Raw genomic sequence first — 21,747 nt, forward strand, 5'->3', positions numbered from 1 at the left:
ATACAATGTGGCTGGTCACACATATAACAGCTATCGAATTGTTCCAGTAAATCTGTTTCAGAAATGTCAGCACTACTAAAGAGAAAGCATGATAACAGTATGCTAGTATTTGAGGGGTTGCCACAAAGAAAAGGGGGACAATTTATTTTTCAAAGCACCAGAAGGCAAGACAAGAAACAATGGATGGATATTAATCCAGGAGAGTAGCAACCTAAGGAGAAACTTCCTAACAGTGTGAACCATTAACCAGTGGAACAGCTTCCCTTCAGAAGTTGTGGATGCTTCATCACAAGTTTTTACGAAGCTATTGGAATCAACTTGTCTCAAATGGTATAAGGCATGATGACTAACCTTTTTGTCTTCGTGTGCCAAAAGCATGTCTGCGACAGTGCGCCCGTGTTCCCGCACCCATAATACAATACGCATGGAGCCCACTTCCTGCACATGTGCATGTGACCCCCCCACATGTGCCCGTTCCCCCATGCATGTGCCTGTGACTCCACAATGCTCCCCCACACATGTACCCCACTCTCCTTCGCCCATTTTTTGCTTCCAGGTTAGTGCAGGCAGCTTTCCAGGCCCAAAATCGGGCGTGGAGGCACTGCGCAAGCCCATAAAATGCAATACAAGTGCCCCCTTGTGCATGTGCCCTGCCGCCTGCATACACCCCACCCATGCACAGCAGAGACCCAAAGACCAGCTGGCTGGCGGGAAGCATGCAAGTTTGCATGGTGGAGCAGGGCTGGGGAAATGCCTGATGTGCCTGATCTGTGTGCCATAGGTCCGCCATCACAGGTATAGGGTTTCCTGCATGAGCAGGTTGTTGGACTAGAAGACCTCCAAGGTCCTTTCCAGTTTTATTCTGCTTGCTTGCTTAAAGTTAGTATGATAAACTTTCACATGTTCTTTCTTGCTTCTTATGAAAACACAAAGAACTACTGTAGAGAAATCTGTTCAGTAAGTCTTACACAGGCACTATCAATAAGACTGATGAATTATGTTGCTGCATTTAAACTGTATTATGTAATTCAGCAGCTTTACTTTTCAAACTTTTGCTGTCTGTTACTGAAAGCTGCAGCCTACTGACCCAGCCTACTATTCAGTTACTTTTCATGCACGGACAAGCCTTTTGGTGCTCTTAAGGTGTGTTCGCTTTGTACTGGCTGAACTTTCAAAGAGCCTGAGGATCACAAGAGAACTTATCTAAGACATTCCAATGGGGTTAGATTATAACAGTAAGAATCATGATCACACAAATCCTATTTTATGAAGGACTAGCGTAATAAGGTATATTTTCTTTAAAAAAATTATCAACCCATCAGACCAAACATTTACTCATTATTTAATAGAAAAGGAGGAACTCCAAATATAATCTACAAGTGAGAATAATATGGCACATTTTTCCAGAAAAGAAAGGAATGACTGAGAAAAAGGAAATGTATTTAATATATTTGGTATTTGGTATTTGGTATTTATTAATATTTGTATGCCGCCCTTTTCCCTGGGGGGACTCAGGGCGGCTCACAGTTCAAATAATATTTGATATTTAATTTAGGAAGTGTAGTTTACAAATAAGAATTATATGACCTATTCTTCTGGAAAAATAAGGAATGACTCAACAAAAGACAATTTAGTCAAAATGTTGCTTTACTTTTTTTTTTTAAAAAAAGAAAACCCTAACTGAACTTTTATTGCAATGAAACATTTTGTTTTCAAAGTATTGCAATTCTGCTGTGAGCTTACACAAAGCATATTCATCACCAAGGTCTAGCTATTTCTCACTAATGTAAGACCTGAGATTTCAGAATAAATAAGCATCATTATTATTTATTTCACTATGCATTTCAGAATTATGCTTGTTTTATTATTATATATTAATTGCATTGACTTACTCAAAATATTTTTGTCATTTTAATATACAGCTGCTCTTGAATTTATGACTGTAATTGAGCCCACAATTACAGTCATAAGTTGTGATAGTTATTTAGCAGATCACCACATGACCTAACTGCTTTTACAATTTTACGAATGGCCAAATATAAATACTCAAAAGAAATAAAACAGTTATCACAGGGTTTATGTGTCTACATCCCATTAGCCAACTCATTCGCCAAGTGTGTCTTCTGATCTAGGCTTCCTTATCTCCCTTGAAATGCTGCCAATTGGTTTTGCAAGGCCAAACTTAGCACAGAGCCAAATAGAATTTCTCAAAACTTGAACAAACCAGATGAACTAATTGCTCACATCCCATTCGCTCCCCTTTTATATCTTATGGGAGGAGCCAATCATTTTCAAGCCTTACACCCAAGTTGAACGTAATTGTTCTTGCCTTCTGGCAGCTCTTTCCATGTGCACGCTGGGAACAGGTTTCCGCTGTTCTTCTGCCTCTCTGATGTCAGACTCCGGAGGCAGCACGTAACTACCAGATGGCCGTGGTCCCTTTTCTGCCTCCGATACAAAGTTCTCATCCAGGCCTTTGCCCAGACTCCAGGACTGGCCCATGTTCCTCCCCAACCTCCTCTTTGTCTGACTCTGCTGCCAGCTCTGCAGGCTGCCGGTGGACCACAAGAGTGTGCCTCTCTAGATAATCAAAAGAGAGCCAATTGTATATCAGAGAGCAATGAATCCCACAAAGTACAAAAAATATTTTTATACATAAATCAGAACAATAGGGGCTTAGCATATTCAGGAAATCTAGAAAGTGGATGATGCATTTGGACAATAAATAATGAAACAAGAGAGAAAGGAATAAATAGTGAAATATGGGAACAATGATACTGATTGACTGACTGACTGACTGACTGACTGACTGACTGACTGCTGCAATATGCTTTGCACCTCCTAGCAACATCCATCACTGACACAGCACTATGAAAAGTTTACCTCTGAGCATAGATCAGAAAAATTTGGTCCTTATAATCAAAAAAAGAAACAAAGCAACATTATGAATGGCTCAGCAACTTGGCTTGCTTTTGAGAGTTTAAGAAGAGATAAAATGGAAATGCCTTCTTTTTTTTTCAATAACCAGACTACTTATTAATTTCTATTTGTAGACTGTATTTGCTAAATTTAAATATCCAGTATATTAGTTAAATGGCAAGAGCAGGCACTAAAGTAAACTATAGTTCAACCTGTTTATTACACATTAGAGGGCATCAACATATTATCCAATGAGTCTGGCAGTAGTGCACCACTTAATACTTAAGAAATATTAAGAAAATGAATGACAATGTGTTCAGGATGAGAGGGATTAAAAAGAAAGTGATAACTCTTCCATATAAATTGGCATATAAAACACTGAGACAAGATTACTACAATATCATGTATTGATATGATAAAACATTTAATACAAATCATGCAGGCAAGCACATGATCCTTTATACACAGAACAGTTTTAATCAGATGTTGCAGAATTTTACTTTGGTTGAAGTTATTATGTGAAAGGAAACAATAGTATTATTATTATTATTATTATTATTATTATTATTATTATTATTATTATTATTATTAAACTAATTTGATGCTCATTTCCCTTCAGCAACTCTGGGAGAAATGTGACCCCTACACTTTTCATTACAAAGGAAGAAAATAAGTAGCAGGACAAATCCTCCATTTCCCATTTCTGCAAATAGTAAGAAGTATCATAATCTCCTCCATCTAGGAACTAATTGAAACCAGAGAGGGGTGAGAGTTTTCTCTAAGTGTACTTTTTCAGATTGATTAAATAACATTAAAGGCTCTTAAGGTGTGTTCGCTTTGTACTGGCTGAACTTTCAAAGAGCCTGAGGATCACAAGAGAACTTATCTAAGACATTCCAATGGGGTTAGATTATAACAGTAAGAATCATGATCACACAAATCCTATTTTATGAAGGACTAGCGTAATAAGGTATATTTTCTTTAAAAAAATTATCAACCCATCAGACCAAACATTTACTCATTATTTAATAGAAAAGGAGGAACTCCAAATATAATCTACAAGTGAGAATAATATGGCACATTTTTCCAGAAAAGAAAGGAATGACTGAGAAAAAGGAAATGTATTTAATATATTTGGTATTTGGTATTTGGTATTTATTAATATTTGTATGCCGCCCTTTTCCCTGGGGGGACTCAGGGCGGCTCACAGTTCAAATAATATTTGATATTTAATTTAGGAAGTGTAGTTTACAAATAAGAATTATATGACCTATTCTTCTGGAAAAATAAGGAATGACTCAACAAAAGGCACTTTAGTCAAAATGTTGCTTTACTTTTTTTTTTAAAAAAAGAAAACCCTAACTGAACTTTTATTACAATGAAACATTTTGTTTTCAAAGTATTGCAATTCTGCTGTGAGCTTACACAAAGCATATTCATCACCAAGGTCTAGCTATTTCTCACTAATGTAAGACCTGAGATTTCAGAATAAATAAGCATCATTATTATTTATTTCACTATGCATTTCAGAATTATGCTTGTTTTATTATTATATATTAATTGCATTGACTTACTCAAAATATTTTTGTCATTTTAATATACAGCTGCTCTTGAATTTATGACTGTAATTGAGCCCACAATTACAGTCATAAGTTGTGATAGTTATTTAGCAGATCACCACATGACCTAACTGCTTTTACCATTTTACGAATGGCCAAATATAAATACTCAAAAGAAATAAAACAGTTATCACAGGGTTTATGTGTCTACATCCCATTAGCCAACTCATTCGCCAAGTGTGTCTTCTGATCTAGGCTTCCTTATCTCCCTTGAAATGCTGCCAGAGATCTAACTGCCAATTAGTTTTGCAAGGCCAAACTTAGCACAGAGCCAAATAGAATTTCTCAAAACTTGAACAAACCAGATGAACTAATTGCTCACATCCCATTCGCTCCCCTTTTATATCTTATGGGAGGAGCCAATCATTTTCAAGCCTTACACCCAAGTTGACCGTAATTGTTCTTGCCTTCTGGCAGCTCTTTCCATGTGCACGCTGGGAACAGGTTTCCGCTGTTCTTCTGCCTCTCTGATGTCAGACTCCGGAGGCAGCACGTAACTACCAGATGGCCGTGGCCCCTTTTCTGCCTCCGATACAAAGTTCTCATCCAGGCCTTTGCCCAGACTCCAGGACTGGCCCATGTTCCTCCCCAACCTCCTCTTTGTCTGACTCTGCTGCCAGCTCTGCAGGCTGCCGGTGGACCACAAGAGTGTGCCTCTCTAGATAATCAAAAGAGAGCCAATTGTATATCAGAGAGCAATGAATCCCACAAAGTACAAAAAATATTTTTATACATAAATCAGAACAATAGGGGCTTAGCATATTCAGGAAATCTAGAAAGTGGATGATGCATTTGGACAATAAATAATGGAACAAGAGAGAAAGGAATAAATAGTGAAATATGGGAACAATGATACTGACTGACTGACTGACTGACTGACTGACTGACTGACTGACTGACTGACTGACTGCTGCAATATGCTTTGCACCTCCTAGCAACATCCATCACTGACACAGCACTATGAAAAGTTTACCTCTGAGCATAGATCAGAAAAATTTGGTCCTTATAATAAAAAAAAAGAAACAAAGCAACATTATGAATGGTTCAGCAACTTGGCTTGCTTTTGAGAGTTTAAGAAGAGATAAAATGGAAATGCCTTCTTTTTTTTTCAATAACCAGACTACTTATTAATTTCTATTTGTAGACTGTATTTGCTAAATTTAAATATCCAGTATATTAGTTAAATGGCAAGAGCAGGCACTAAAGTAAACTATAGTTCAACCTGTTTATTACACATTAGAGGGCATCAACATATTATCCAATGAGTCTGGCAGTAGTGCACCACTTAATACTTAAGAAATATTAAGAAAATGAATGACAATGTGTTCAGGATGAGAGGGATTAAAAAGAAAGTGATAACTCTTCCATATAAATTGGCATATAAAACACTGAGACAAGATTACTACAATATCATGTATTGATATGATAAAACATTTAATACAAATCATGCAGGCAAGCACATGATCCTTTATACACAGAACAGTTTTAAGCAGATGTTGCAGAATTTTACTTTGGTTGAAGTTATTATGTGAAAGGAAACAATAGTATTATTATTATTATTATTATTATTATTATACAATTGTATCACAGCGGCCAGTTGTTTCGCCGGATTTGGCATTGGTTACTAGTCGGGCCCCACCCAGGGGCCTAGGACGTCGTAACGTATTTTCTTAATATGCGTGCAGATCCAAGCAGTGCGGCTTTTTGCATTTGACTGATGGTGATTTTGTCAATTTTTAACTGTTTTAAATGTAATTCCAGTGCTTTTGGAATAGCACCCAGTGTGCCAATTACCACTGGAATTACCACTGCTGGTTTGTGCCATAGTCGTTGAATTTCGATTTTTAAGTCCTGATATCTTGCGATTTTTTCATGTTCCTTCTCGGCGACCCTGCTATCACCTGGTATTGCGATGTCTATGATTGTGACCTTATTTTTCTCAACCAGTGTGATGTCTGGTGTATTATGCGCCAGTATTTTGTCGGTTTGTATACGGAAATCCCACAAGATCTTGACCATCTGATTTTCGGTGACTTTTTCAGGCTGATGTTCCCACCAGTTTGTTGCTGTTTTAATATTATAATTTTTGCACAAATTCCAATGGATCATTTGTGCTACTGAATTGTGCCGCAATTTATAATCAGTCTGCGCGATTTTTTTACAGCAGCTGAGTATGTGATCAACAGTTTCATCAGCTTCTTTGCAAAGTCTGCATTTGGCATCATCAGAGGATTTTTCGATTTTGGCCTTAATGGCATTTGTGCGGATAGCTTGTTCTTGCGCAGCCAGGATTAGTGACTCTGTTTCTTTCTTTAATGTACCTGTTGTTAACCATAACCAAGTTTGTTCAGTGTCCACTTTATCTTTTATTTTTTCCAGAAATTGGCCATGCAGTGCTTTGTTCTGCCAACTCTCCATTCTTGATTTTATCACATCTTTTCTGTATTCTTGTTTCGTCTGTTGGGCCTTCAGTAGATTTTTGTTCTTTACTTCGATTAATAGATGTTCTTGACTTTCTTTTAAATAATCAGCCAGTGCATGTTTTTCTTCTTCAACTGTTTGCTTCACTTGTAATAATCCTCTGCCACCTGATTTTCGGGGCAGGTATAGTCTATCAGTATCACCACGTGGATGTAAACTGTAGTGCATTGTCATTAGTTTCCTGGTTTTTCGGTCCAAAAGGTCCAAATCAGCTTGTGTCCAGTTAACTATACCAGCTGTGTATCTTATAACTGGTATTGCCCAGGTATTTATGGCCTTGATTGTATTTCCACCATTCAATTTAGATTTCAAAATTTTCCTAACTCTGTTGGTGTACTCTCGCCTGACAATAGTTTTTACTTCTCCATGCTTGATGTTATCCAACTGCAGAATGCCTAAGTATTTGTAGGCTTCATTTTCTTTGCATTTAATTAATTGGCCATTGGGCATTTCAATTCCCTCACATGCAGTGATTTTGCCCCTTTTTATGGATACAGTGGCACATTTTTCCATGCCAAACTGCATTGAAATATCGGTGCTGAATACTCGGACTGTGTTTGTCAATGATTGGATTTCTATTTCTGACTTTCCATAGAGTTTCAAATCATCCATATATAGTAAATGTGAAATTTTTTCAGCTTCTTTGGCTGTTTGGTAGCCTAATTTCATTTTTTTTAAGATTACTGATAGTGGGATCATTGCGATGATGAAGAGAAGAGGTGAAAGTGAATCACCCTGGAAAATTCCTCGCTTGATATTAACTATTCCGTAGATCTCATTCCCTACTGCCAACTCAGTTCTCCATTGTTTCATCGCCTTTTCAGTAAAGGATGTAATATTTTTGCTAATGCCAGTTGTTTCTAAGCATTTTATGATCCAACTATGTGGCAGTGAGTCAAATGCCTTTTTGTAATCAATCCAGACCATATTCAAGTTCGTTTTTCTGTTCTTACAATTTTCTAATATCATTTTATCAATTAGAAGCTGATCTTTGGTGCCCCTGCTCCTTCTTTTGTTGCCTTTTTGCTCTACTGGCAAGATGTTGTTTGTTTCCAAATAATCCATCATGTTATCTGCAATAATGCCTGTGAGTAATTTGAAGGTTGTTGGCAAGCATAATAATAATAATAATAATAATAATAATAATAATAATAATTATTATTATTATTATTATTATTATTATTATTATTATTATTAAACTAATTTGATGCTCATTTCCCTTCAGCAACTCTGGGAGAAATGTGACCCCTACACTTTTCATTACAAAGGAAGAAAATAAGTAGCAGGACAAATCCTCCATTTCCCATTTCTGCAAATAGTAAGAAGTATCATAATCTCCTCCATCTAGGAACTAATTGAAACCAGAGAGGGGTGAGAGTTTTCTCTAAGTGTACTTTTTCAGATTGATTAAATAACATTAAAGGCTCTTAAGGTGTGTTCGCTTTGTACTGGCTGAACTTTCAAAGAGCCTGAGGATCACAAGAGAACTTATCTAAGACATTCCAATGGGGTTAGATTATAACAGTAAGAATCATGATCACACAAATCCTATTTTATGAAGGACTAGCGTAATAAGGTGTATTTTCTTTAAAAAAATTATCAACCCATCAGACCAAACATTTACTCATTATTTAATAGAAAAGGAGGAACTCCAAATATAATCTACAAGTGAGAATAATATGGCACATTTTTCCAGAAAAGAAAGGAATGACTGAGAAAAAGGAAATGTATTTAATATATTTGGTATTTGGTATTTGGTATTTATTAATATTTGTTCAAATAATATTTGATATTTAATTTAGGTTAAACATGCTAAACATGCTGTATGTGAGGCAGGATATGGAATTGCTCAAGAAACACCACTGCATGACCCCCTTTCACGCACATTTATTTTAAGGGAAGCACTTCCTAGATTACTGCAAACAGGAAAAACATATATGTGTGTGAATCATCTGTACTATCTTATGACAGCATGTATTTGGGTTTAGCTTTGCATGGTTGAGTTTGTTTTAGCCAGCACATTTGGAGCAATCTTTTCTGTAGCAGAGTCATTGCTTTACACCAATAATTTAAAAGATGTAAGTGAATTTCATAGTTTCTCTGAGAGAACTGCAGTTTCAGCTATTTAAAAGATGATTAGGCTGAAGGCATACGTTTAGACACAGTTTTGGTCTCAAATTTTGAATTAAAAATAATCATGATCAGATGTTCTTTTGTGTTCTTAGAACTCCGAACTACAATTTTTAAGGACTGCAAAGCCTCCTAGATAAGGGAAGGAATGTAGTTTGCATTCTAATTTGACAAATTCTTACATTTTTATATATAATTCAGAATAAAATTATATGACAAACTGTTGCATTTTTACTCTTTTGTAACGTAGTTTGAAATTCAAATAATGTTCAAAAAATGGCACATTATAAGCAGTAAATACTAAAATGTGGACGTTGGACAAATCCGAAAACTTGAAAACGGATGAGAAAAATGGAAATAAGGAAATTTTGACAAAGAAAATCGAGCAAATCTAAACCTGACATGTATCCCTACGTGACTGCTAAAACCTCTGGAATTTGCACAGGTTTCTGATTGATCTGTATCAGTGACGTGCGGTGAGGTTTATGGCTGGTGAGGCAGCAATTTTTTTAGACTTGTGGACTTCAACTCCCAGAATCCGATTTAAAGCGACAGCATGTTTTTCTCCTTTGCTAAATAAGTTTCCTTCTTTCTTTTTCTTTTTCTTCTCCCTTCCCCTCCATCCTCCCTCTCTCCCTCCCTCCCCCTCTCTCAAACACACACACATACACACACACACATAAAGTTGCACCCGGAGGATGAAATTTGAATTCCTCCCTCCGACCCACACGTACCTTTTCCAGCTGTTTCAGAGAGGATTTCAACTCAGCTCTTGCCTTTTTCCTTTTACATTTTTTTTCTTTTCATGATGACAGTGGTGAGGCTCTGCCTCCCCTGCCTCCTCTGACTGCATATCCCTGATCTGTATATGTTTGGTTTTTTAAATTATAGAAATGTTTTGGACCTGATATGAGCAAAGCATCTATCTACTATTAACACCACACCTCAGAGCAGCATAGAAGTGCTGCTATGAAACATTTTCTTAGTTATTTTTAAAGAGTGTAGAAATATGATTTAACAAACACAGCATAATCTTTACATTTACGAAAAGCTATTTGAAATATGTGATACTTTAGGTCAGTAATGGTGAACCTTTTAGACACCAAGTGCCCAAACCGCTCACACGTGCACGCCCAAACTGAAAGGTGCGTGTGTGCATGCATGGTCATGTGTGCACACATATGGGACATGCAGCATGCACAGCAGAGACCCGAAGATCAGGAGAACATTAGCGGGCATCCCAACATCAACAGTGTGGCAAGGCAAACAGAAGCTCATGAACGAAACACCATGGAGAGCTCAGCTGGGACGCGACAGAGCGCTGAACACAGGACTCTGTATGCCACCTCTGGTATGTGCGCCATAGGTTCGCCATCACGGCTTTAGGGTAAGCATAATTAACATAATTAATATTGTAAAAATAACCCTATGATGCCAGTTGTCCATAGATAGACATCTGTAGGGGGGATGACGACTAATACATCACTCATTTGAAACAATATTGGCATCGTCCTAGTCTTGATACTTTACTTCTAAGTAAAACCATAAGAAAATGAAATGGATGGGCATGAGCATTTGTCATGCGCTGTACATTTACATTTATAATGACATAGATCTGATTATATGACATCTAAATTCATGCTCAAAAACACATTACATATTAATTAGGAGAAAGAAGAGATGGTTGTGGGGCAGTTAGCTTGAAATACTGTAATTTATTGATAAATAATACTGACATATACCCATCTTCCCTTTATACCACCACTAACAATAAAAAGAGATGATTTAACTCACTGAACTTACACTGACAAAAGAAAATGTTGCTTCACATTAATGTCCATAAATTTGCATTATATTTGCATAAATTTAATGGAAAAGCTCTCCGAAGTATCAAAAATGGTCTTCCAATTCACAGGAACAGATACACATTGAAGTCAAATACAAGCAAAAATCAAAACAGTTCTCCACTTGGAGTAATAAGATCCAAAAGCAGCCTCCCTCTCAGCATAAGTCACACTGTAAGATGGCCGATCTCTAAATTTGATAAATAAATAAGCACTATCAACCCAAATTTTAATTTACTTAAGTATATCTTGTGCACAATATCATATGGTTAATAGGTTTGAACAATTTGTGTTCTTAGAATTCTTCAGGAGCCACAAAAATCAGCACTATGCTCATACAGAAGTTTCTTCAACATCTTTTAAGTTTCAAAAGGTAAGAGACAAGAAAAAAGCTTAGAGGCAATCAATACGCTTTGTCAAGGCAAATTTTGCCTCAGAAATGCTCACTTGACTCCAAAGTAGAAACATCTGTATGAGCATAGTGGTCAGTGGTCATGAGGTCAGTCTAAATTGCTTTGCCTTTATCCTCTCCTGTATCAATGCCTCAGAAGACAAGTAATCTGTAACCAAATATTATTCTTGTTTTAGTCCATTGGTTCAATAGTGTTTATATTTTAAATCTCAGCAGGCACATGTTTGCATCCTGAATCTCAGCAGGTACATCTTGCTTTGCAGGGCAGGAAGGAATCAAATGCAAAAGAAAAGATGAAGCTTAACCACAAGGACAGAAGCATCTCAGGTGAATTTCAATATTACACGGTACATGGTCATGGGTACTGACTGATAGTGGAGAAACTGAATGATTTCCTCCATTCTCCAGCACAAATTGCAACTTATGTAGAATAAATTAAATGTTAAATTCTAGCTGTAGGAGTTTCAAAATTCAACATGTATAAAAGTAAAATTGAAAGAGTGGTTTTGGTCAATTAATATATCTGCACTCAATATTTTGCAACTTTATTTAAAAAAATGGTTATAGAATTCTGGGGGAAGACCACTCTCCATCTATTTAGCAATAGCAGTTAACAATAGCACTTAGACTTATATACCGCTTCATAGGGCTTTCAGCCCAGCAAGAATCCGGGTCCTCATTTTACCCACCTCGGAAGGATGGAAGGCTGAGTCAACCCTGAGCCAGTGAGATTTGAACAGCCGAACTGCAGAACTGCAGTCAGCTGAAGTAGCCTGCAGTGCTGCATTTAACCACTGCACCACCTCGGCTCTTCCCAGAATTCATTTTCTGACATTATTTTTATTTAATATTTAAAAAACCGTAATAAAATAGATCACCTTATTACATTAATTGTAATTCTATTTTTTCATTTTCTATCAATTCCTTTCTCAGGTTTTCTCTTTGGATTATAACTTAACCAAAAGCACAATTTAGAAAAAAATGGGACTTTAAAAAAAAAATCTACTGGTACAAATTTTGAGATTCTCTTCTTCTTTTATTGTTTTGAACAAAAGTAGCCTGAGTGTCCAATTTGCAGCTTGATAATCCAATCTGAACACCAAGCATGTCAAACTCGATTTCATTGTGAGCCACATCTGGCTTGTGTTTGACCTTGGGGACCAGGTGGGCGTGGCCAGCTTGATGTCACTTGTATTGGGGGTGCTGTGGTGGCTCAAGCACTTTGCCAGTGAAAATGCAGCTTGGGAGGACTGCATGCTATGGGCCCAGTGCTTTGCTATTTCCAGGGCAGCCCCATGGGCCAGATCTAAGTATCCTGTGGGCTGGATCCGGCCCACAGCCCTTGAGTTTGACATTCCTGCTTTACCCCATAACTAGAGGTATGGTACCTCTCTACGTATTCCGCACCAACTCAGTTGAAATCAAAGAAATTTTTTTTCATATATAATCTCATTCAATTACCAGGCAATTGAAAAAACAGAAGAATAAACCGAACAGGAGGAGCTATTAATTATCAATGTATTTGTACAGTGGCAATCTACTGCCAATTCTTTCTCTATATAAATACTGGAGTTGAGTAGCAGAAAACAAACGAACTGGTAATAGTATCTCCATGGGGTGTCTAATTATAAGTTGAGGCATGAAGTAAGAAAGATCATTATATTTTTCAAACTAAAGAATAGTTTGTCTAGAATTCCATTAAAGCAAGATATAATATTTGCAAAATGTCCACTAATGTGAAAATAAACTATATCAGTAGAGAAAGGTTTACAGGAAAGGCCGAAGAATATGAAAGATGTTTCTGCAAGGAACAAATAAGTTAAAAAACAAGAAAACAGAATTGACTGTGAAGAGAGCTCTTTGTAACATAAGTGTATTTACTTGTAATTTCCCTGTTATGAACATCAGTAATTCCCATTATAAAATCCACAATTCCCTCACTGTCTAAATCATATTCTCTAGCAAAACATGGCAAAATCTGTGTAAATACTAAACTGATATTAGCACAACATAAATATGACTTTCTATAGTCTTTATTCTTACCCAAACCAAGGGTAATCAAGGCTCATGGACCACATGAGGTTCTGGGCAGTTAGTAGCACAGCCCCACAAAATCATAAACTTTTAACATTATTATGTGATTTATATGCAATAACTATATTGTATATTTTATATGCATCCCAGAATTCTCTTTATTCAATGAGAGCCAAAAGGTTGGACATCTATGTTCTTACCAATTTGATGTCCATATAACAACCACCTATCAGCTATTTGAAGACTTTCCTTTTAAGCACACAGCTGGCAGTGCTATAAGCAGATGGTTTATAGCAAAGCATACTTCCATTCTTTTTTTTTCTGCTTCATTTCCATTATGTTTGTCTTTTTCTGTGCCTTCACTCAGTCTGATACTTGAACCAGAATGCTTATAGCCAGAGATTCAAGGACATAGCTCTGATAAGATACTTACGTTGCTGGTATACCTTGGATACCAATTATGCTCTCCTGCCTTAATATTCCACTGGACTGAGAGCCATTTGTATCTCAGTGGAGGTAATGGTTGGCACCTCTGTTATTCTGTTATTTATTGTAATGGACTAATCTAGTGTCAGGCACTTGGCTTTTGAACATGCCAGATCTTGTTAGGGGGCCTATACACAACCCAGAAGTAGGTTTATAAACGATGCTGGGGAAGTCTGTAATCCTGTAGCATGTCATTTCCCATTGTTAAAAATAGTTTTTTTTAACATTAAAATGAAGTGAATCAGGTAAATGTATGGATGACAAAGGGGCTATATTAGTTATTCTGCCTTAATATGTTATGTACATATAATGCATATTCTGTTTACATTTTTCAGACTCATGTTATGAATTATGATGGCTTCAAAGGCTTTTAAAGTATAAGAGAAAGCAGTATTAAATACAAGAGTAAGCAGAGTTCACCTCTAGAAAAGGTTCCCTTCCATTAACTCTCCTGCCTTCTCCAGTTGCTGGCAATCTTTCTCATGTCTCTCTTTCAGTGCTATAATTTTTACCATGGCAATGTCCCAAGTAAGCAGGCTCAACATTATTTTTTCCAAGCACCCCAGGCATTAAGCCCTCATCTCTTTTCTTTTTCTCAGAGCAATCAACTAAGTAGAGGTTGAGTTTTTGAGAGCTGGGAATGTCATCAGACATATAGAGGTTAATCTCACCAGTATAATATAGAGGACCAATACACTAGTTAAGACTTCGGACGTAGACATTGATGAGTAACTTTGAACCAAACATACTCTCTTAACATAAGGCTTTTTTGAGTGAATAAAATCATAAAAGATCTGGATTTATGTGTTTGTTTGTTTGTTAATTAAATTTATATGCCACCCATCTCCCTGTTGACCCTTGGGACTGGCGTCCCCTTGGGTATATCCAGCTGAAACAGCTTCCATAGATCGCCATATAAATTTCCATGGAAGTCGCCTATACCCACGATGGGTGAAGAGGCGTCAAGTACAAGTACAAGTACATCTCCCTGTTGAAGCCTGGATGGCTTATTTCTATATGTTGCCTGCAAGTATGTGAGGAAGGACATTGGGGAAATCAATCAAATTAACTTAGGATATAGATAAGCCACACTATTTCATAGCTTTGGTGGTGGTGATCAATGGTTTGGTTTGCTGAGTCCATAATGAAAAGAGGAGTGGTCACAAACCTCTAGACATCTTTCTGTACTTTAAAAGATCAAAGCTCAAAGGATCTGAATTTATACCCATATATCGATTGCAGTCTCTCTTAAGTTTAAAACCAAATCCATATTCAGAAAAAATATGTGTGTTTTAAATATTATTGCTCATTACAGAGTCAATCTGCTAGCAAAAACTGGTGGGTTCTATTGCATTTAACGTAAGCTACCCTGAGCCACTTTGACATACATACAACTATTTCAAGTAAGTAAGTAAGTAAATAAATAAATAAATAAATATGAATCCTCTCACTAAATAGCAAAGACATAGTGGTAAGTGAAGCATCCAAATGTTTTCTCTTAACACTACCAACATATCATCAGCCCAACGTTTTTTAAAATAAAATACATGAATTCAATTTTTATTTAGAGTTTTCATTTCTGATTTTGCGTCAATCTGAATATAGCTAAGAAACAACGGACACTATTTTAACTATTGGAAGTTGTACTTATTCCATGTGGGAAGCTGCAGGGGAGATAAGCCTAACCTAAGCATGTTTACTTTACTACAGACTTTTAAGCAACTTTCTCCTAAGCATTTTGCACAAGATTACAATTTCATACAGCAATCAATATCCTCACTGCAGAAAGTTAAAAAGAAAAGTCAGCATTTATTCAAATGCCCTATAAGTTCTTTACTCCTTATAGTATAAGGCTTATACAATAGTTAAGAATATTTCAAAACTGAGGAGATCCAATATTACAATAAATGAGGATGCATCAGACAACTGAAATCATTCTGTAGGGGGCAGTTCAGTATAATATGAGAAGCAAACAGATTTAGATTTAGAACTTCAGTTTGATTTGAATCGAAACTCAAACAACTGGAGACGCTTCTGTATAATCTACTAGCCAGCACTCAATGCCTAAAAACTGTAGCAATAAAAAATGACCCACTATATTATAATTTATTTAGAATAAGTGTCCACATAAATCTATTTCTATGCAAACAATGTAAAACTGACCGATCAATGTCATCCTTACTCTGAAGTAATCTGCTGCTGAGTTTCACTAAAAAAAGTTCTTAAATGCTAGCAAGAATGTATGATTTTTTTCAAGGTATACATTCCTGTAAGTATGAGAACCACAAAAAAAGGGAAGTTGCAGAAAGAAAGTCAAATTATATTAATCAATTAGCTTGAAGAGGGAGTTCTTGCAATCTTCAACTACAGATTTCAAACAACCTAGTATTTGTGTCTTTTTTAAAAAAAAAATTGTCAGCTGGTCTTTAATCTTCCCCAATCAGGATGAAACATACCCTCTCTTATTACCTTATGGCATTCTCTAGCTTTGTAAACCAATCACAACTTTTCTCACTATCCACTACTAGACTCCTGACTCCAATTTTCTCAAGCATTATGGCCGCATGCTATGACCAGAGTTTTATTTTTAAAACTATACCAGCAAATCACATCCCTCCCCCAACATCATGCACCAGAGAGTGGGAGGAGAATGGGAAGAAATAAGAAAATCTCTTCCTGGTAAATGTAATTCAAAATATACATTTCTGAGACAGAAGCAGTCTTAAATGTGAGCAAAAGTCACAAACTCTAGATTTAAAGGAGATGTTTGACACAGGCGTTTTCACAGAGATTTCTGTCTTGGCTTCAAAACCAGTTGTCAGCAAAAGCTGGTTTGGGAAGAACAGACTATCCACATATTAAACTTCTTGGCAGTCCAGACTGTTTATAACCACTTTTAGAACCCTCTCTGATCCTGGGGAAGGATGGTGGTTTGCTAACCCTGCAGTTTCAGAAAGTTAACAGAGTACTGCCAAAACTGGGTTTAATCAAAAGAAAAAAAAAGCATTGCCCAATAAAGTGGGAGATGGTGTGAAGTTCCTCCATCCTTTCCAGAGCCAAGCTAGAGATGTTAACTTTTTTTTTTAAATGGACCCAAACTGGTTAGGATAGCATCTATGCACTACAATCAGCACTCTTTATTTAAAACCCCAGGAAATGTAAAGAACCAAACCGGACCTCTTAAATGAACGCGACGCTGTTCGTGGTTTAAGCTCTTAAAAATACCCTGGACATTCTTCAAGTCACATCTAAAAGCTCGATTCCTCATCCCAGCCGTGCTTGCATTTAAACCGCACTTGGCCCAAGCACGAAGACTTTTCCTCCCCATTAGCGAAGGCTCAGCTGCTGAGATCGATTTGCTCTCATTCTCCCCCCCCCGCCCCCACTTTTCTTTTCAAGTAGGCTTCCCGACCCCTCAATCCGCCTGCCTGAACCCGGCACCCCAGGATCATCTCAGTCTCTCCTCAGGCGATTGGAAGTGGGCGGCGGGCTTTCCCGTTAAAGCGGCTAGAAATCCCTTTGTTCGCCTTGCAGAAGCCGGGCGGGGGCGGAGGGGAGAAGGAGAAACGGCGCAAAAGGCAGCTTACTCACCGGAGATCTCCGCCTGGGGAACCACGTTCGGGCTGAATCCTTTGGCTCCATAGAGTTGCCGGAGCTCAGAGCAGCTCCTCGCCTTGTTGCCACCTTCACTCCTGGCCGAACAGGTCGCGGCGACACACAGTAGCCAAAATCCCTCCGGGAAGAAACGCATCCTTGCCGCGTGCCCCAATCCCTCGCCTAAAAGCAACCTGCAGCCGTCGCGGGGGGAAATAATAATAATAATAGAGGAGCAGCGTCCCGCCGGTCTCCGCGTGCCGCTCGGTACTCTCTTTTCAAGAGCTCTTGCTGGTGGCGGGGAGGTGATCGCTCAACCCCTCCTTCCGCTGGGCATCCCTCCCTTCGGATGCCTTCCTTTTTCTCCCCCGCTGGCAACAAGCAAACCCTTCAGGAGGAGGCGGCGAACAATACAATCACAGCGCGCAGCGCACAAGGTGGCCAAGTCAGCGGTGGGGGTCAGGCCACTTCCAGACAGGGAAGCGGCGGCCAAGGGGCGCGCTTTCCAAAGCCAAGAGGTGAAAGGTGGGGAGAGGCTGAACTTCGGTATATAACGCACAACGGCCACTCTCAAAAAGCAGATCCCGGCGAAGGGAATTCGCGTGCCAGCTCCTGAGATCGGCTCCAAAAAGAAACGGAGAAAGAGGGAGGTTGCATAGGAAAAGAAAAAATACCACCAAACGGAGCTTTTGTATACAATGTGTGATTATTATTATTATTTAAAAATCCTTTGTTTTTGTTTTTTTTAAAAAAGCAGAGTTAAAGGAGAGGTTTCAGATCTTGCCCAGAGTGTGGAGAAACCGAACGATGCTAATAAAGATGGGGAAACGGTTATAAGTCTGGGAGGGAAGTTTGATGGAGAAGAAGCGGCACCAGGCGCTCTTCTCTGGCCGGACTAAGCGCAGGTCTCCCAGGTAGGAGTGAGTAGCGCGCGCGCGCGCCTGGATGACTCCGCTACACTCCGAGGATGGTGGCGGCGGCGGCGGCGGCACGAAACAGCAGCAGCGGCAGCACCACCAGCAGCAGTACCACCTGCAAACGCAGCCAGAACCAGAAAGAGGCGGCTCCACAACAAGGCAAGGCTTCCCCGCCGGACGTGACATCATACCCAAAGGAGGCCAATCCGAAAAGAGCGTGGCTTTTTTGCCCAGCGATCCCGCCGAAGCCCCACCCCCTTTTTCAACTGCACGCGCAGATGTGGGATGCTTTCTCTCCCCACCCTCCCCCACCCCCCAAAAAGACTACTTCTGGCTCCTTGTTGGGATCGCCGTTGCTTAAACCTACTGAACTAAACTGAGATGCGGGGCCCGGTTTGTCTTTAGCAGTAGTCAGAACGCGGTCGCGTTAAAAAGCAGGGCAGCACGGACAGAGGGAGGGAAGGGAGCGCATTTAATGCACCCCGCGTCCCAGACTTTTACGTGTACACACCCAACGCGCGTTATTGCTGAACAAGTGTCAGTTAGTATCCAGGGACGGAGAGGAGGCAGCCTTTGGACACAATTCAAAGAACGTGGCCAGCATCTGTTTGCTCTCGGTTTCGGCGAGCCAACACGGCGGAGGAGACCTTGTTTTCTTCTGATCTGGACTAAAATCCCCACAGTCCCTTTTGCCATTGACAATGGCGTGGAACTGATAAGATGTCGAAGTCCAAGAAATCTGCGAAAAAGACCTCTTGTTTGCCCGCGTACAAATGGATTAGGTGGCCGCCGTGTGCGCTGGAGAGCCATAACTGAACCTTTTAGTCAATGGGTTTAAATAGCGCAGTGCTCGAGTTAAATGATATCCTGGCAGGAATCCCGCCCGCCCCCTCCCACCGCAGCCGACGAGAGCTGCTTTAATCTGCGCTAGTTCGTTTCACGCAGACGAAGGCGGGCGAATCTTTCGCGGTCAGCAGAACAAGCGAAGAGGTGAATAGCGGCGAAGCACTTGCGCTATTGTTTCGCCCTCGCCTCTCTAAGTGCGCTTGATTGACTGGTGGGGGGACTCCAGTCCAGAGCCTCTCGGATTTCGTTTAGGAGCGGCTAAAATGATTAGCATTGACCGAACATACCGCACTTACCAGCCCTGGTTTCCAGAAAGGAACACAATAGCATTTATCAGAAATATCTCTCTTCAATATGGGACTAAAACGGGGGGTGTCAGGTAGGGAGGGAGGAAAAAAGCATCTCCCCAATTTAAGTATAAAGTAATCGCTCAACACTTGATCATTTGTCTGAAGTGGTGTAGGGTTTCCTGCCTAAGTAGGGGGTTGGACTAGAAGACCTCCAAAATGACCCAGAGGTAGTGTTCAGTAGGTTCTGGCCAGTTCTGGAGAACCAGTAGCGGAAATTTTGAGTAGTTTGGAGAACCTGTAAATACTACCTGTGACTGCCTCCCCATCTATTCTCTGCCTCCTGAGTCCCAGTTGATAGAGAGGAAATGGGGATTTTGCAGTAACCTTCCCTTGCCACACCCACCAAGCCATGTCACACCCACCAAGCCACGCCCACAGAACCAATAGTAAAAAAAAATGAATCCCACCACTGCCAAGGTTCCTTTCAACTCTGTTTCTTTTTCTACTCTTGCTGGATATTAACTATCAGGGTAGAGGACAAGAGCAGGATACCCAGTTTGCATAAAATAAAAGCTAGTGCAAGTGGTCATAGAATAGGGTTTCTGTTTTATTTTATCCAAAAAGGCTATCAGCAACTGTTAGGAAAAGGGCTTGACATTTATATGGGTAATTAGAAAAGCCAAAATGAAATTATTCACTAAAAGATAATTCTGGGTTATTATTGAAACAGAAGGGGGTACACCTTGTTAAGATAGTTGACAAAAGCCTTTGAGCATAGTGAGGCTTTCTTCCACGAGGAAAAGTTCCCAACCTCAAGAGAAATTTCTCTGGGCCAGTAGTCATATTCCTCTGTGAAAAGCATCAGTCTAACAGGTTTCCCGTCCCTTCAGGGGGAAAGAAAGAAAGGGACTCACTGTTTCTAGAGGGAAATGCTGAACAATTGCTTTTTGTCTGGCTTTCCAATGCTGGGATCATTCCGATGAGGAGGCTTTTATTTTGACCAGGCAGTACCACTTTGAGGGCTGAATGCTGCACTTGACCCTTGGCATGCCAGAGTTTCAAATGGATGGGACCATGATAAAAACTAAACTTTGATATAATTTAAATCTGTTAAATACTGTTAGGTTATTCCTGTGCATTTAATAGTTCTCAATTTGTATCATACAAAAATTGCGGTAAGGTGGCAGCTCTGAAGAGCGTTGAAGCCTTATCCAATGCCGCATAGTCTCCATTATTGATTGAATTAGAACCGCATTTGAGAATCCTGAAATAAACTTTTCTTCATCCAATGTCTTTTGATTATGCTGGTTGGAAATTAGGAAAGTTATAGTCCCAAATGCTGGGAATATCAGGTTGAAGAAGACTGCCTAAAATAAGGTATTTGACAACCCATTTTTTCCTAAGCCATTATTGCATTCTGAATGATCAGAAACATATTCTTGCTAAATTCTGAAAACACACACATTTCACGTAAAAGTATGGCATTGACATTATTCATTAATCCCTTTCTTTCTTTGTTGTATGGATTTATAGCCACCTTTCACCTAATGTTCAAGGCAAGTACCTTCATTATATTATTTTTTCACACTGTAAAGGGTGTGAAATTTTTTGAGAGCTAATTCTTGGAACATCAACACATTGAACAAAGGATCTGGGTAATCAGTGCTGAAAGAGAAATAACTGCTAATTTGCAGATCAGAATAGCCTGCAATCTTCTATCAGACAAAGTCATTTCTGAAGAAGAAACCTAAAGTAGAAGAGAGAAGACAAAAACAGAACATGAGACAAGTAGTATATAAACAGAAAATAACAAAGGAAAATAAAGCCAGTGATAGAAAGTAAGCATTATTATTCCAGCATAAAGACCGCTGCCTCACAGCAATATGGGTGGCAAACAAAGTAAAAGTTAACTAACTAAATACCACTGTTTGGTCAGTCACTAAGAGAAGGTTCTGTCTTCGGAACAGCTGTTTCGAGTATTAGAATGTTCAAGGGTGGTACAGAATGTTCTTGGTACAAAATAAGAATGTGGGGGGGGATACGATTAGTTTAGATTAGATTAGATTACTTTATTTGTATGCCGCCCTTTTCCCTGAGGGGACTCAGGGCGGCTCACAATTCAAGGGGAGGGAAGGACAGACAAGTTACAAACATGAAGACAATACATCGTTAAAA

The 21,747-nt window shown here is 39.0% G+C and overlaps 1 protein-coding gene across 1 annotated transcript in view; it reads right to left on the bottom strand.

Annotated features, from left to right (window-relative positions):
- GPC1 (glypican 1) overlaps positions 1–17,676 on the bottom strand; it is a 194,124-nt gene extending 176,448 nt beyond the window's left edge. The window contains exon 1 of the mRNA XM_032225564.1: positions 17,517–17,676. Coding sequence (XP_032081455.1) covers positions 17,517–17,676 — 160 coding nt within the window. The remainder of the gene's footprint in view (positions 1–17,516) is intronic.
- Positions 17,677–21,747: the final 4,071 nt, after the last annotated feature.

This window comes from Thamnophis elegans, chromosome 10 (genome assembly GCF_009769535.1).
Source record: "Thamnophis elegans isolate rThaEle1 chromosome 10, rThaEle1.pri, whole genome shotgun sequence".
NCBI lineage: Eukaryota > Metazoa > Chordata > Lepidosauria > Squamata > Colubridae > Thamnophis > Thamnophis elegans.